This window comes from Seriola aureovittata, chromosome 14, assembly GCF_021018895.1.
Source record: "Seriola aureovittata isolate HTS-2021-v1 ecotype China chromosome 14, ASM2101889v1, whole genome shotgun sequence".
In the NCBI taxonomy this organism is placed as follows: domain Eukaryota; kingdom Metazoa; phylum Chordata; class Actinopteri; order Carangiformes; family Carangidae; genus Seriola; species Seriola aureovittata.
Genome location: NC_079377.1, coordinates 9,681,426 through 9,697,531, shown reverse-complemented (window position 1 = coordinate 9,697,531; position 16,106 = coordinate 9,681,426). Strand labels below are relative to the sequence as shown.

The 16,106-nt window shown below is 41.7% G+C and overlaps 1 protein-coding gene across 4 annotated transcripts in view; it reads left to right on the top strand.

The window, feature by feature from the left end:
- Positions 1 to 16,106, top strand: part of pde10a (phosphodiesterase 10A) — a 56,945-nt gene that overhangs the window by 7,159 nt on the left and 33,680 nt on the right. For 2 of the 4 annotated variants that reach the window (XM_056395589.1, XM_056395591.1), the window contains exon 2: positions 11,654 to 12,004. The exons of 1 other annotated variant lie outside the window; for it this stretch is intronic. In XM_056395589.1, coding sequence (XP_056251564.1) covers positions 11,941 to 12,004 — 64 coding nt within the window. In that variant the 5' untranslated portion in view covers positions 11,654 to 11,940. Of the gene's footprint in view, positions 1 to 11,502; positions 12,005 to 16,106 lie in introns of those variants that run through there. One more of the 4 variants, XM_056395590.1, reaches the window with a different exon arrangement.

Sequence of the window (16,106 nt, the reverse complement as noted above, 5' to 3'; positions counted from 1 at the left end):
AGCAAAGTGTAGAGCACTGAAGGAGGGTGTTTGCCTTTTGAAAAGCCAGTAGTAGCTCATCTTTGTGTGTGTGTGTGTGTGTGTGTGTGTATGTGAGAGGTAGAGAGCAGAGTGATGGTTTGATGGGGAGCTGATGAGGTCATGGCTCATGTCTCCTGCTTGCGTCATCACCTATAGGATGTGACCGCTGCCAGCTGAGCTGCAGTTGCTGCTCTAATTTTTTGAAACAGTGCAAGCACAAAAAAAAAAGAAGAAATAAAGAAATAACAGAATATGAATCATATGAGAAAAGTCATCACTCTGGCAGACCTGTGGTGCAAAGCAAAATTTCCCTGATGAAAGAGAAAATATGGATCATAGCTGAAACAACAGAATTCACATTTTTACATATATAATATTGCAGCTGTGTGTGTGTGTGTATGTGTGTGTGTGTGTGTGTGTGTGTGTGTTTATAAATGTGTGTGCTCAACACACGATGTCTTCATCTGAAGGCAGGCACACATTTGACCTCCCGTTTTGCCTGCAGTTTTTACGAGATTGCACAGTGAAGCATTTTACATGGCTCAGTGACGTCAGCAAAGCCAATGAGCACTGTTTGTTTTGTTTGCCCCCCACCCCCCAACCCACCCCCCACCCCCCACCCCCCATCCCCCACCCCTCAACAGACCTCTGACCACATGCTCATCATCATAATCATCCTCTAGAATTACGGATGTGATAATCTAGGTCAGAAGTGGTGCCAACAGAAACACTGCCCGCTAATCTAAATAACCAGGATTTGCATGTGTGAGAGATGCATGTGTGTGTGCGTGTGTGTAAACACTGGACCGTGTGAATCCGTGACAAAAAAATTTAAAAATATATGTTTTTCTGAATTGATTTCTGCATTTATGAAAGAAATAAGGCTATTTCTTTGATCAGCGATGCCCTTATTTTTTATTTTTTTTATTTTCTAAGGATTTTATTACAGAATACTCAAATAAATCTGCATTTTTTGGGGGGGGAAATCTCTAATGAATCAATTATATTTAAGTACCCTTCAGAGCCAATCCTACACTATTTAATGTTGTAATACTATAGAATAAATAGAACATATTATATAATTCCGGACCAGCTGCTTTATTAGTAATGCATCCTTTGATACTGACAGAAGAAAGACATTTGGCTATCAGGATATATGCTGCAATCATTTAAATACATTAGCATTACCTTGATGTTGCATAAGGCGCAAAGGATGATGTATGGAAAACCTTTGCTTAATGAGCGAATGTAAAAGTCTTCCTTCATTTTCAGGACTGTATGTCATGTATTTACTTTTTAATTTATTTTCAGAAATTTGAATTCAGAGTAAAATCTTTGACTGGGGTTTTACTTTGAAGGGAATAGAAATACACGTCTGCTGGTGGGCTAATTTAAATGTCATTGAATGCTGCGGTATATGTGTGTAATGCACATAAATTACATTTTACTGTGTGTGTGTGTGTGTGTGTGTGTGTGTGTGTGTGTGTGTGTGTGTGTGTGTGTGTGTGTGTGGTGTGTGTGTGTGTGTGTGTGTGAGTGAAAGTGTGTGAGTGAAAGTGTGTGTGACAAACGTTCAGGCAGGCATAATTTGTGCCAGCTCTGTGACGTAGAGGACATGAGGCCCAGGCGGGTGCTGTGAGTGGCAGTAACAGCATCTCCTGCTCGAGCCTGCCCCATCTCTGACTTCATTGGCTCCAGCTCTGACGCAGATACACCCACCACCCCCCTCCCTACCCCTGCACACTTCTTTCATCACGTTTTTTTTTTCCACCTATTTAAATGTTTTTTTTTTGTTTTTTTTTTCGATTCATGTGCTTTCTGCAGTTCCCTCCACTGCAGCGCTCCACACAGCTACACATCACATATCTGCACCACCTGTCCAATGTGAGCTCTCTGAACGTGCCTTCTCAGTTTTGTCTCTCATGCATTGATAGGAACCTTATCAACATTTCTTTCATTTATTTCTCGCCATATTATCCACGTTAATCCTCTTTCCTTTTCAATTCAATTGTGCAGTTCGAGGTTCTGAATCACAGTGAGCCACTGAGAGCATTAGAGGTGTTATTCGGCCACATTAAATTTGTCAGCATGAGGCAGACAAGCAGAAGACGGCGTCCACTGTTTCAGTCAACTGCTGCATTAAAACTGTTGAAATGTGCAATAAAATATGTTCATCAGGGATCAGGGGTCATTACATTTTCTCCATCAACCGCAGTGCAGTTTTGTTAAGCACGATCATGTAGTAAAAATGCTTTAAATAAACAAGCATTTGGAGAGAGTTTGTGTATATTTTGTAGCAACTGTGAAAATTTTGTACTTTTTGACGCTGCCTTTTCACATTTGACCAGAAAAAAAAACTGATTAAATTTATCCCTATTGGTTAAATGTCTCATTTGAAGTGTTTCTGCAGACAAATGAGCTAATAATCCAAAAACTATCATCAAGGTGTAAAATGTAATTAAGGAAGGGAAACAGGAAAAACTGGCACATTTTTGGACAGTCTCTCCATAATGTGAGTTAAAGGCCATAGCAAGATTAGGTCCGAAGAACTTTACTTTCATACTTTTCAAGCCTTTTAGCGTGGCGCCATTTGCCACAGTTGTAGCACAGTTGTACATTTGCGGCGTCTGCTCCACATCGTCTGCTAACACTGTGTCTGATGCTCTGAATTTAGGCAGAGGAATTCTGGCAGTGCTCTAAATTTACAAATGCTTCATTTTGCAGTCAGAGTACGCTCTGCTGCTCTGAGTGCTGCCTTACAAACCTACGTCTATAATGTCTGGATGCTTTTTTTCCCTTTTTTTTTTTTTCACTGTCTAGAGTGACCTGCTTCAGGTTGTAGTGATGCACAAGACTACCCATCAGCTTCCAGGGGTGCTACAGTTTACCCTGACCTCTGACCTCCATGTAGATAAATGGGAAATGATATGGTGAAACATTCTCTGCAGGGATTAGATTATTCATTATTCAGAATAGCATCTGCTAATAAAATGAAACATTCATCTGTATCAGAGATGTCAAACTTCTGGTGCCTCACAGTACAGTAATAACCAGGTTACAGTAGTAACATAGTATGTATAATTTTATCAGGAATATTTGAATTATTATGAGAAATGCAACAAATTATGATAATGATGTGAACATTTCTTTCTAACCAGTTTACTTTTCAAAAGACAATTAAATAGTATAACACCACAATTAGTGAAAAGAAATAACACCTGGAAACTGACTCCTGGCAACAAAATCTATTCAAAAAGACAATGTTTCCATCCTTGTCGGATCTAAGTCAGGTAAAAAATTTTTAATCTAATTTTAACTCAAAATTTTTGACCTGACATAGATCCAACTGGGACTGAAATATTCTCTTTTTGAATAGATTTTGTGGTTTGGAGTCAATGTGCATTGATGCTACTTTTCAATAGTCTCTCACCTATACAAGATGTATGTATAATGACATTACAATTAGACCAAAGGTTCCTGTGTAATGAGGGATTATTACCGCTTTTAAGTTGTGCTCATTCTCAGGTTTACCTCCAAATATGTGGTTTAGATGATCTGGCTTGTCTAAAACCTGTTAGATTGTCTAACCGCTTCTCTCTTGCCCTGTCAGACTTCGCTACAGCAATGCTAACGTGTTATCACTTAATTTGGTGATTACATTGATATTTTAGTTGATAAATAATGGCCAGAGCTACACATCTGTATGGGTGCAAAGACCAACCAGTAAGAATCGCTAGAGCAGTGAAAATGACATAATCATTCACCAACATTGACCAGATTCATTTACTAGGGATTAAACTGTGTATTGATGAGACTGCCAAGACACTTAGACTCTGGTATTTATATTACCTGCACCGAATTGGGTTGCATTAACCAGTTCGTCAGACTAATCAGCCGACATGTTGACCAATGACTAGTCGTGAAATTTCATCATAAGCTACCTTGTCCTTAAAGCTCCACTGACAGATGGAGAGTAGTGGAGATGGAGGGCATCCAGCTCTGCCATTTCGGAGACCCTTGCAGTTTTCACGCTCCCGTGCATGCTGTGCTGTTAGAGCAACACAGCTCATAGCAAGAGGCTTGTCACACTGTAGATGCTGGACGTGCAGAGGCCTGCTACGAAGCAGTCTGCAAAGGGGAGCAAGATTGTTAAGTGTCTAAGATAACTGCAGAGGAAGCAGAGCAGACAGCACAAGCCTATATCACATAATGCACCGTAATGGACAGAACAGGACTGCGTTTCATTGAATCAGCTCCACCCCAAATGAAAGTTAGGACCCTCGTACTCCTCAGGTTACTTGAGCATGCTGTTACTGACAGTGAGTCCATAAAAGGCAACTTTCACCAGATCTGCCTGTTTCCTGTTGACAAGCCAGTGCTGCGTCTCTTGCAGTATAGGCAGCTGAAGAGCCAAGTTTTATTAGTGGACTCTTGCCCTTGGGGACGCAACATGTAATCCCTACTGTGTAATCTACACAGTGCTTTCACTGATGCGACAATGCTGACAAAAAAAAAAAAATCATCCTGTCTTTAATGGTTCCATTGCACTGGACTCTTAATTTCCTGTCACCACGTCTATCACATGGAAGGAAGTCCTCCAAGATACAGCCGAGTCACTACATATGGCATCTGTGCAGGCCGCAGACTGTGGCCTTAGGACTACATGGAAAAGATGCTCAGATGGGACTTCTGCCTGGAGGACTTGGCACGTCAGAGATGCAGCTAAACCTCATGGTCCTTATAGGGCAGTTCATCTGCAACTGGACAAAGCAGCCGCTACAGAATGGATTATTTCAGCTGCACCACTGAAGACGGACGGCGCATCAGCAATATATTCCTGAGAACTTTGCTCCAGATTCAACTTGACTGCAACAAGGAGGAAAGCATCAAAGCTTTTGTTGAGCAATCAAAAGAATCGCCCCATCTATATAGAAAATTAATTTCGCCTCATCCCAACAAGTGCTCCAGATTTAAGAGGGCCATATATGGTTCAGAGGTTAAGTCAAGTGAGACCAACCTCTCCTCCTTCTGCTCACTTTCCTCTCTTCACTGCAGTCAAAGGCATCACAAATGCTAAACTTCTTGGATATTACACTTAGCCACTCTACCCAGGTCAGATCACTTTTTAAGGGACTCATATGTTCTTATCCTGGATTAGAGCCACAGACCAGGACAGTGGCTGTCCAGGTAACCTGACTGATGCACCTTCCACAGCCCACATGCGGTAAAGATCATGCCAAGTCAAGACTTTGATGCACCGAGGTGACATCACACCAATTCATATGCACCCAGACAGGCAGAGCGAGGAATAACCTCAGCACACATGTAATGCTGAGAAAAGCCTTTCCACTACCCCATTCAGTCTTCCTCGTATTGACCCTTGTGGTCGTGGTCACCATTTTATGTGAGTCAACAGCGACAAAGGGATGATTTAGCTAGCAAGCTACAAGCTAATGGCTGAAGTACTTCAGATCCCTGGCAGCATGAAAATAGTGAGCGTGTACATCTGACAAGTGTGAATGAGTGAGGTGAGACTCAAGCTGTACTTTTTCTGTTCCTCACCAACACGTCACGCACACGAATATAACATATGCTCGTCATTAACACCACAGCAACACAAACTCTCTTTGGTTACAGATAGACAAGCAGAATGTTTGTCTGTCTGTAACAAACTACGTTACATAATTTGCCATAGACAATGTCAGAAAAGGTGAGCAGCGGATGTGATTAATGGCTCTGATGTCCTGATGATGTCTTAGAAGAGGAAGAAGAAGAAGAAGAAGAAGAAAAACAAAAAACAAAAAGAGGTACAGAACATTGAGCAATAAACAAAGATGTCATCTTTTCTCCTGGGAGCGTGAGGATGTCTGAGCGAGCAACAAACCTTTCCTCTGGGTATGTCTAATATACCACAATCTGACAACAGTTATTCAAAATGGCAATTATTAAGACGACAGAGGGCAGGTAATGATGTGCTTTGATTTGTATTTCCATTAACCTAAATTATGCACCTATCTCACATTTGTCCTAATGGATCACAGTGCAATGACGTCCATTGACGTCACGTTTGAGATGATCCGCATTGCAGTCGCATGCAAATTTGTGCATGCCAGGCTTTGTGTGAATGTGAAGCTCCTTTTTTTTTTTATTGTTGCATTTTCCAACAAATAAGAGTAAACAGAGGCAGTAATATGCTCACTGGTTGTTGAACTAGTTGCAAGCCAAGCTGTGAAGATGTGCATAACTCCCTCAGCCCCCCAGGGACCCTGTATTTTCATGGGCCTGCCTCTGACGTCAATGCTCCGGCTGTCCTGTGGATTGTCAGAACAGACTATTCAGTTGGGGGGAGGGGACTGGAAGTCTCTGTGGTGTGTGTCTGCCGCATGTGATGTGTGTGTGTGTGTGTGTGTGTGTGTGTGTGTGTGCCTACATAGATGTAAGTATGCTCCCGTGTGTTCATGTTTGCGTGTGCTTGCATGTGATCTGTAAATGTTTCACTTACATCTGGGGCGTAAGTGTGTGTATGTGTGTGTGTGTGTGTGTGTGTGTGTGTGCATGTGTGTGTGCGTGCGTGCGTGTGCGTGTGTGTGTGTGTGTGCACGCAGCGTGCAAGAAGCTTGTACAGTGCCTTGAATGAGAAATGTGCTTAAGTGGATGAGGTCTGTAATGTGGGGGTAGGGGGTAAAGCTGTGTGTGAACAAGCGCACACACGTCTGAAGATGTGCAGCTCTTACGTTGGGAGACAGAGGCCGTAGTCATCAGGAGGATGTTTGCTAAAAACAGCCGAGAGGGGAGAACAGTTAAGCATGGCTGCAGACCACTTCACTCTTCAGTCAGCTGTTGATCCCCCGGCGGACAATAGTAAAGCTACTCTTTCACCAACAGCCATAGAAACCAACTGCATGTGACATACACACACACACACACACACACACACACACACGCACACACACACATCTCATATTAGGACAGATGAGATTTCAGCGTCTTTCATCATCACTTTTTTTGATTTCCATAAATTTCCCTGTAACACACGTGCGATCCATTCACAGATGGATATGGGATTTAGTGGCAGGATAATGTTGACAGAGAAAAGAGTGCACACTGCCTGTCCAAATTGATACAGATCAAGCCAGAGAGAGCCCTGGCGGACATTTTGAGGTTTTTTTGTGGGGGGGTCTTGTGGTGCTTAGTTCATTTATTCCAACTGTATCCAAACAAATAAAAAGATACTGTGACGCAGATAAATCACAAAATCCATCTGTTGACCTGTCTGTCTGCCTATGATCTAACCATGTATTTTTTACATTATCCTCAGTCCAGCACAAAAACCAGGATGTAGGTTTCAGTACATTTACTCAAGTACTGCACTGAGGTACAAAATTTAACTACTTTACTTGAGTATAATTCCACATAATACTTCTACTCGAGGGAGATTTGCGCATTTAACTCCAGTTATTTGATAGCTATAGTTACTTCTTGCTTTGCAATTGAAGGTTTTACACATAAACATAAGATGATATTGTAAAATCTAATGCATTCTTAGAAATTAAGTGCCCAACAGTAAATCAGATTACCCTTTTATTGAACTAAATAATTTTGGGGACTGGTTGAAGAAAACAATCAATTTGGAGTTGTCATATGTCACATTAATGCATCGATAAAACAGTTCATACAATCCAATACTATAACTGCAGAGATTTTACAGTATTGTATTATTACTTTTACTTTTATAAATTACGTTAATATTATTTCCACCACTGCCCAGGACTGCATCTTTAACATAAGTTTAATGTCAGGAGCAGCAGTGTGTTAACATCAGTGGAGAAGCCATACTGCTATATTGTATATTTACTACAGATTCAAATTAAAAACTCATTCAACACAATCTTAAAATGTCAGGGTCCTAGTAGCGATTTGGTAAACTATTCTTGCACTTGTACTCACCAGAGATGCCACACAACAACATGTCCCTCGCAAAATGCAGCTCGCTTTGTGTACTTAAAATAGTACAGGAAATATCTGACAGCTCAAGATTTGCTGGTATCATTCTGTTGCATTTGTGTCTTTTTTCCAGCCATTAATCTAAAGTATGACTCCTGTGACTCCACATTAAAATAGAATACACATCATTTTTAATTGTGCTAAAGGGCAAAAAATAATTACAGATTACTGTGTAGATAAAATAACCATCATGTTCTAGTAGAATTCATGTTTGTCTTTAATTTTTTTTTTTAAATCGTTTGTATCACTGTTGGAGTAATATATTAGAGCTGAGCCCCGTCTTGAACCAAGTGGACTAATTTTAAACACAGACATCGGTTTAATTTGACAGGTCAAGCTGGTCAGTTTCTTCCCGTTATGTAATAATTCTGCAACTGCTCTGCCACTTTGGAGAGCCGTGGATCTGAAGGGTTCACTGGTGGGTCACAGACAGTTGTGGCATCCCTTGTGATCTACCGCATTGCTCTATAAGTTTCTCATCCATAACCGTCTCACATAAGCTCATAAACTTCCAGTCACGAACTTTACAGGAAACGTTTTAAACCGTTTGTTTTCTGTTTAAATTTCCGTGCATAAGCTACTTGAAGTGCAGGGAGGAAGCACAGAGGTGAGCAGCTGACAGAGCTCTCTGAACTTCATCAACTCAGAGCTTCTTCTCATGTGTTTTTTCATGTTTTCATTGTTTATTTTTTCATTTGTGGTTGTTACTTTTACAAATTCCTTTATAAATCCTCATCAGTTTCATAATTCAGAATAAAATCTCATCAATGTTCAGAATATTAAAACCATGGAAATAGTTGGTTTTATTTTTCAGATGAAAATGGTATCTAAAGATTACTTTCACCTAAATGGCTGGATTTATTTGTCTCTTGCTTCAGCAAATTCCCGGGTATCAGAAAATATTATAAGTGTTTCAAATGAACAGATGCATATTTTATGGTAATACTCTTACACTTAAAAGAATCAACATCGTGCATATGAAAATAACTGTTTGATGTGTTACCTTAAAATGCAAGTAGTCTCTACACTGAAGGGTTATTCTCATGGGGCTAAAATGGGAGGAAACGCGACAGAGTGTGTCAGACAGAATCCATTATGTTATACGTGACCTCTGAATGGACCAGCTGCTCGAGAGTGTAGGAATGCCGGTGATTGATAGCACAAATGCTGACGTAACCTGCCACAGCTCCCACACCTCTCTCTCCCTCTCTCTCTCTCTCTCTCTCTTTCTCTCTCCTTCCCCCCCGATATGATCAGTATGTAATGCTGTGGCCATGAGGGAGTCTGGCACACTTTATGCTGTATCATGTTGCCGACTCAGAGCTGTGTAGGTGCCCTGTGAGCGCTGATAACACCAGCACACATCTACAAAGGTTGTGGAGCCGGGAAGCTCACTTCATTTGGGACTTGATGTAGGATCTTCACATAGACTGTTCACATGGAAAGAAAAAGGCAGATCAGTTATTTAAACAGTGACAGTTCACATGCATGTTGATAATTGTTTACATTTTGTACAAGTAATCCGAACTATGATCTTTATGTTTGCTGTATATTATGTGTAGTTTGTCGGTTTATGGCACAAAATTAGTTCCATGTCAGGATTGTTTTGCTCTACCAGTGTCCTGTAAATGAATGATGTGCCTCTTTTCTACATGGATATTCTTAGTGGAAATATAAACATGAGTGGTGATGCATTCCTTGGCTGGTTTTAACGCAGAAATTGTGCAGTGTGGCCTTGAAGACGTCAGAGAGAACTCAAACTGATACAGGAAATCCTTTGACATATGAAAACTTGAACCATCTAATCTGAAACTGGGATGATTCTGTGGTTGTCAGTGTTAACTGTGCCATTTTCTAATTTGTAGAAGCCAAATGATTGTTCATCACTCTTATAATTGTGTATCTGTGTGTTCAGCTTCCATTGTTTTTTACTCCAGATTGTCAGTGCAGAATGCAAAGTGTTCTTCTGGTTGACCTGAATTTCAGGTTAATTCTATAATTTTTATTATTATCACAATGGGACTTGATATTATTATTATCATTATAGGATTATAACTGTCCTCCATGATTCTTGTGAGCAGGTCTAGTCTAAATATTTCAGCTGCACTGCAGCTGTGCAGTCTTTGCAGTGATTTGCAGAGTTAGGCCTTTGCTGAAGGAATGTACTACATTGATTTATTTTATCATGCCCATTCAAGGCGATATTTACAATTATAATTTATGTAAATGTACAACTGAGTTGGCTTAGTGAAATAAATCAATTGAATACATTCCTTTTGTAAATGCATGTCTCTGCAGGTATTTGAAATCAACAGCTGAAATATCAACAGTGATTCAGAAAAAAGGCAGAAAGACACATCTTATTTTACTTCACACAAATGAACCTTATGTAAAATCTCAAGCGAGATAAGACACTGATAGACCTTGGTGTGATCAGTGTTGAGACTGCTTGCTGGCTCTCTCTCACACATACACACATTGTTTCTGTTTCATTAAATTATCTTTTCTTTATGCTGCACCATAATGAAAGTGTGTCTTCAAATATTTGGCATTTATTTTTACCTGATAGATTGTGGTGCTTGACACAAGTAGGTGTTCTCTGTTTGCCAGGCTTTAATGAAAGGCTGATCTGAATGAAGGTGCTTGTTGGGCTCAAGTCATTCATAAAATGTAGCTTAGTTAAACCCAACCTAACTCCACATATTGATCCCTGTTTTTAACTCTCTCTGTCTGCTCAGAGTGTGGCCAGGGTCTGCTCTGGCACCTCAAAGGCAGGGAGGAACCAGTGCCTTGCTAAAGGGCTCAAGAGCAAGATGATTAAACCCGGCTTCTTTAAAACACTGTGCTGTTCATTACCAGTCTGTATACGCCAAAGTGGACGCTTCATTGTTTTGGCCAGCCGTGCTGTAAATCTGGAGGTTGTCGCCGTCTCCTCCTTGACCACTGAGTCGTGGATCAGGAAACGGCAGCGTGTCTCTGGAGAGAGCTGGGCATATGGCTCGGCCCCTTTTACGCAGCCAAATTCAGGAACAGGAACAGCACTTGAGCAGCGTCAAGAGTACGCTGCCCAGACGCGTCAAACGCGCAAAAACACTGGACACAACGATGAAGTACCCTTCAAATTAAAATAAATGTCTTGCTTTGTAGAAAAAAGAATTACTGGATGAATGTAATTTTATTGATTCATTTTGATAATCTGTTCATTTTCTTTGACGGTGACGCACATTTTAAGCGCACTGTCACTGTTTGTGGTGTCTTTGTGATGTTTGTAGTAGCTTAATACCTCACATTACAAATATGCATAGCTTAAGCCAGTCAGCCACCGGCCTCAGAGCTGTGCGAATGATTCACTGAAGAAAATTCTTGAAAAATGTTGTCTAATCTACTTAAGTTCTTGATATCATTTTTTTTATTATATTCTTTTCAGTAATTCTTACAAGACATTTTACACTGCTTTCGCCATTTGGGGGGTCTTTTATTTTGAAAATTATAGAGGAAGTCTTGCTTTATTGTTGCGTCTGACTTGACATTGGCGCGCTCCTGTCTCACCCTCTCTCCCCGTGTGTGTATGTGTGTGTGTTTACTCCCATTTCTCTGTGTCTATGCGTCGTCGTCTCTGCTCCTCCAGTCTGCTGCTGCACATCCACAGCGGAGCCACCACGCCGAGGAGGCGGACCGACTGTAGCTACACCTCGGCCAGCGGTGCTGGGTTATAGCGCTGGTGGTGGGGGGGTGGGGGCAGCACACTGCTCTTCTTGCCCTTCCTAAAACCGTGCACAGCCTCAAGCATTGAGGACACCATCACCTCAGCGCGTCCTGGAATAGTTTTGCTTTTTGCCCAGACGCACCAAGTTGCAGCTGCAGAGGCGCACTTTTCTCCGTGGCTCCTCTCTCCTCTTGCGCTCACAATCCGACATGGAAGATGGTCCGTCTTCAACAAGCTGTTTCAGAAGGTTAACGGACTGTTTCCTGGGTGCAAGTAGGTATTTTTGACTAACACTTACAGAGTTTAAAAGAAAAATCATAGCTGAAATTTATGCAAAAATATAGACCGCGTTGACTTTCAGAAACAGGGGAGTAAATCGCAAAAACATGGGCATATTTTGGATGCATTATTTCTGCTGGTCCTGCAGGCGGACGTTATTTGCCCGTTTGTCTACTCAACTTTATGAATGACCGATTGATAGCTGATCTAGATGGGTGGGGACTTCATTGGTGGGGGACCAGGCAGGACATGCAATGCGTAAAATGTAGAGTGCGTCTCTCTTTTTAATCTTTTTCAGTTTTTAACACAATATAGATCGGGTTCGTGGATACCCGTCTCGGATCTGAGCTGGTCCGGTCTGTCAGCAGTGCTGCAACAAGACATGTCATCAGAGAGCGAAGCGAAGTCTGAACAGCAGGAGCCGGAGTGAGGATAGAAAGTGTAAATACAGTTTATTCCTTAAGAGGAATATATCTTTAAAATATGACTGAAGAACAGGTTAGGTTAATATTCCCATTTAAATTAGTATATTATTATACTCTCCTATAAATTCATATAACTAATGTTATTATTAATATAATATATAATAAAAGTATATCTTATTCAATAGCTGTGATACATATTTAGTGTCCTAGTAATGCCCTATTCAGTTTGGCTCTTATTTCAACTCTTTTGCTTATCTTGTACTTTTTGATAATAAACATCAGAGGCAGATGTCCTCACAATTTAACATTATTCATATTAAAATAAAATTCAATATTTTAAGAAATTGATACAAACAAAATTAAGATTCATATGTATACAAAAAAATGCATTTGTAATTTTCAGTCACTAAAGTAAATATCCCCCGTATTTCCCTATAAAATACTTTTTTTTCCTTTGCATGTCAGTGCAACTCTGTGGTGAATTTACAGTCCATATTTTGCCATTTTATCTGCTGTTGTATCTTTGTAATGTTGCTGTGGGAACTCCAAACTTTATCAATTCTGCGTTTCCATAATTCACTCTGTCTGTGTGCCGCATGAATAATTCCGTCAGTGGTTCCAGTTGTTTCAGTGGCACCTCAAGTGACCTTTAGTGGCAACCGTGTAATAACAAGTTAGTAGTTTGGGGCCTGGGATGCTGAGTGATGCCAAAGTACGCACATAGCAGTAAACTGCAGTCATGGAATGTATTATTGAGGTACAGTATGTAGGTATCCTGCCCTCACGCTGACCAAAAAAGGACAAGAATTTCAGATTTCACAAAGCCTCCAAACTTTTTGAATTTACAAAACAGCAGTGGATGTGGGTGGCTGTCAGAGTCGAATGCCTTAAAGTAACATCCACTGTAGGATGAGCTGAATACTCATCTGTTTTATACTATTTTTTGAGAGTGTAATTATAAACAAGGCATTCACAAAGTATAGTTTCGTGTTTGTGTGAGTATCATTGCTCACATTTATGCTGCTCAGTCGGGTTTTTTTTTTTCAAATGCTGTACAGCTGTCAATTAATCTGGGTTAAATATAGGATTAACTTGACACACTGTTTGCCTTCTCATCGCATGTTTCCCTCTGATTCGTGTGGGATCAGGAAATAATTTGATTATACTTCATCCAAGGCTTTGTGACAGTGATAAAAGCACATGAACACATTCATTTCTCAACTAGAATACACATCATTATATGCTCTGTATGTTTTTACAGCTCTGTTTACTGAGACTGCTTTCTGTAAATATTACACATATGATAGTTCACTTTAAATGTATCCAACAGAGGGTAAAGGAGGGCTTTTATTGTGGTAAGAAAAAAAAAAGTGCGGTTTTGTTTTCTAGCAACTGATGGTATGTTTATCCTCCTATCATTGTTTGTCCTTTCTGAAATTGGACTGGTTGCTGGACAGTCCATTTGCTCCCTAGAGAGACAGACTCCAGTTTGTCAAGACAGCATGTTGGCCCATTCACTCCCTGGTTGCTCATATAATTCTCAGTAGTGACTTAGTCCTGGGATATTTTCGCTGTTTGTAGCCCCACATTGCGGGAAAATAAATATGCATGCGCGTGTTTGTGTGCATTGTTGCTGGATAGTTCTGGTCAGTATCGGAGGTCAGTCTGGGTCACCCTTAATGTGATCTCTCAGGCATTTTCAAACCCAATTGGTTGTCGACGAATTGCTTAACTCAGTGAAGAAGGCTGCATTGTCAGGCAGGAAGTGCTCACGCTGGACATTTCCTGTCCCACCGCATGCCTTCTTTCTCACAGCGAGGATTTCTCTCAGCACTGTCACAGAATATGTAAATACATAAAGCACCTGATATGACTGCCATATGAAAATTAAAGCCTGATTGAAATTTGAATGGCTAAATAATTCCAGACTGGGCTGAGCACATGCCAAATAGTTTCTCTTTGTGATTTGTCTTCAGTATTTATTTAAACTCTCAGGAAATTCTAGCCAAAGAAAATTAGCTTGTTTGCGGTTTGAACCCTTTTTTAAAAATTTTTTATATGAAGATCTGTGCAGGACTGGATCAGCGCCAGGGCACAGTGCACGATCTGAGTGGGGAAACAGATGACATTCTCCTCAAGGCGTCCGTTGACCCCTCGTCGGCTTGTCGTGGGTTGGTATCTGAGGGGATGGGAAAAGGCCACATGCATGTAGATTTCTTTACAACTTGTCCTCGTGTCAGGGCTCATAAAAGAACACGGCACTGGAGAAGACGCAAGGAATCTGTGGTTCTCATTACCGGGTCCCAACTGGGCCCTCTGCAGAGCGACTGCAGAGTTCAGCATCAGTCCAGATGTGGAGCGGGGAACATGACCCCTGATAACTGATGTGGCTCTGGGGAAGAAAGAGGGGGGGTCAAAGGAGTGGGGGGGGGCCAGATGCAGCGCTACATCAAATCACCGGTTCGGTTAAGATGCTGATTCTGAGGCAGCGACTCCAGCTTTACTGTTAGCAGTGTTGTAGGCTGCGTGATCCTCCACCTCTGGCTGTCGTTCAGTTTCCTCTCAGTGAGGGGAAAGCACAAGAAAGTTTTGAGCTGAAGGTTGACCTGCAGTGTGTCTGTAACTGCAGTTAGAGCGTTGCTGCTCGCCTGTGACCACACTATTCGGCTGTGGATCAAGGGACATGCCTTATCTACATCTCAGTTTGCCATTTATAGCCCTTACCCTTTACGTCTATGACCTGGACCATGGAGGTGGAAATAATGCAAATTACATTTCCATGGAAATCGCTCCCTCTCTCTTGCACTGCGTGTATGTGTGTGTGAGAGAGGTGTGAGCTTGCATGTTTGTGCAGCGCTGTTTGTTTTTGCCATGTGGGGGCGTGTCTCTGGAAGTGATGGGACTGCAGTTAAAGTCCAGGGTGAAACAGCGTTTTCTTAATTTGTCACTTTTTCACTGACCTGTGTATTGATTTAGCCACACCGGTCACCTCACCCATGGCTCCTGTGGAATTTGGGAGGGGGGAGTGTATGAACCTATATGTGTGTGTAGTGTTCACCTGCATACACACACACACACACACACAAACAGCCAGTTTCACGGGCACAGGCTCAATGAATAAATGAGGTGAGCAGTGGGAGAGGAGTCAAAGCGTTTTCATCTTCAGTGTTCGCTCTTTTTCCCCCTCTTTGCCGCTCACTGAATGTCAGTCTTGGACGCTGTGCTCCAGCCCTCCCATAGATAAGATAAGAACCACATGCTCTTCCCACCTCCTGGCAAGGGAGTCCCAGGCGGACCTGCTGACGCACGCACCCTGCAGCAACCCCCTCCCTCCCCTCACACCCCCCTTTCCTGCCTCAGCCTCATGTCAGGAGAGTGAAAAGTAGTACCTTGGCAGCTTACCCTTGACTCTCTGCCAGAAGGAGTGCGCTTCTAGAGAAGTGGTCTTTTCCCTTTTTCTCTCATGTGCATTTTTCATCTATGTGTTGCAGAGGAGGAACATCTTGCTCACTAAACATCGGCACTGCCGGGGTCGGCCTCTGCTGTTGACAGTGCCGCTCGACATCGTCTGGCAGGAGCGCCGGAGACACGTTCACCTCTGTTACGGCACTGTTACACATGATAGCTAACTGTTTTATTGGAAATAGAAATGAATGATGGAGATGGGTGGG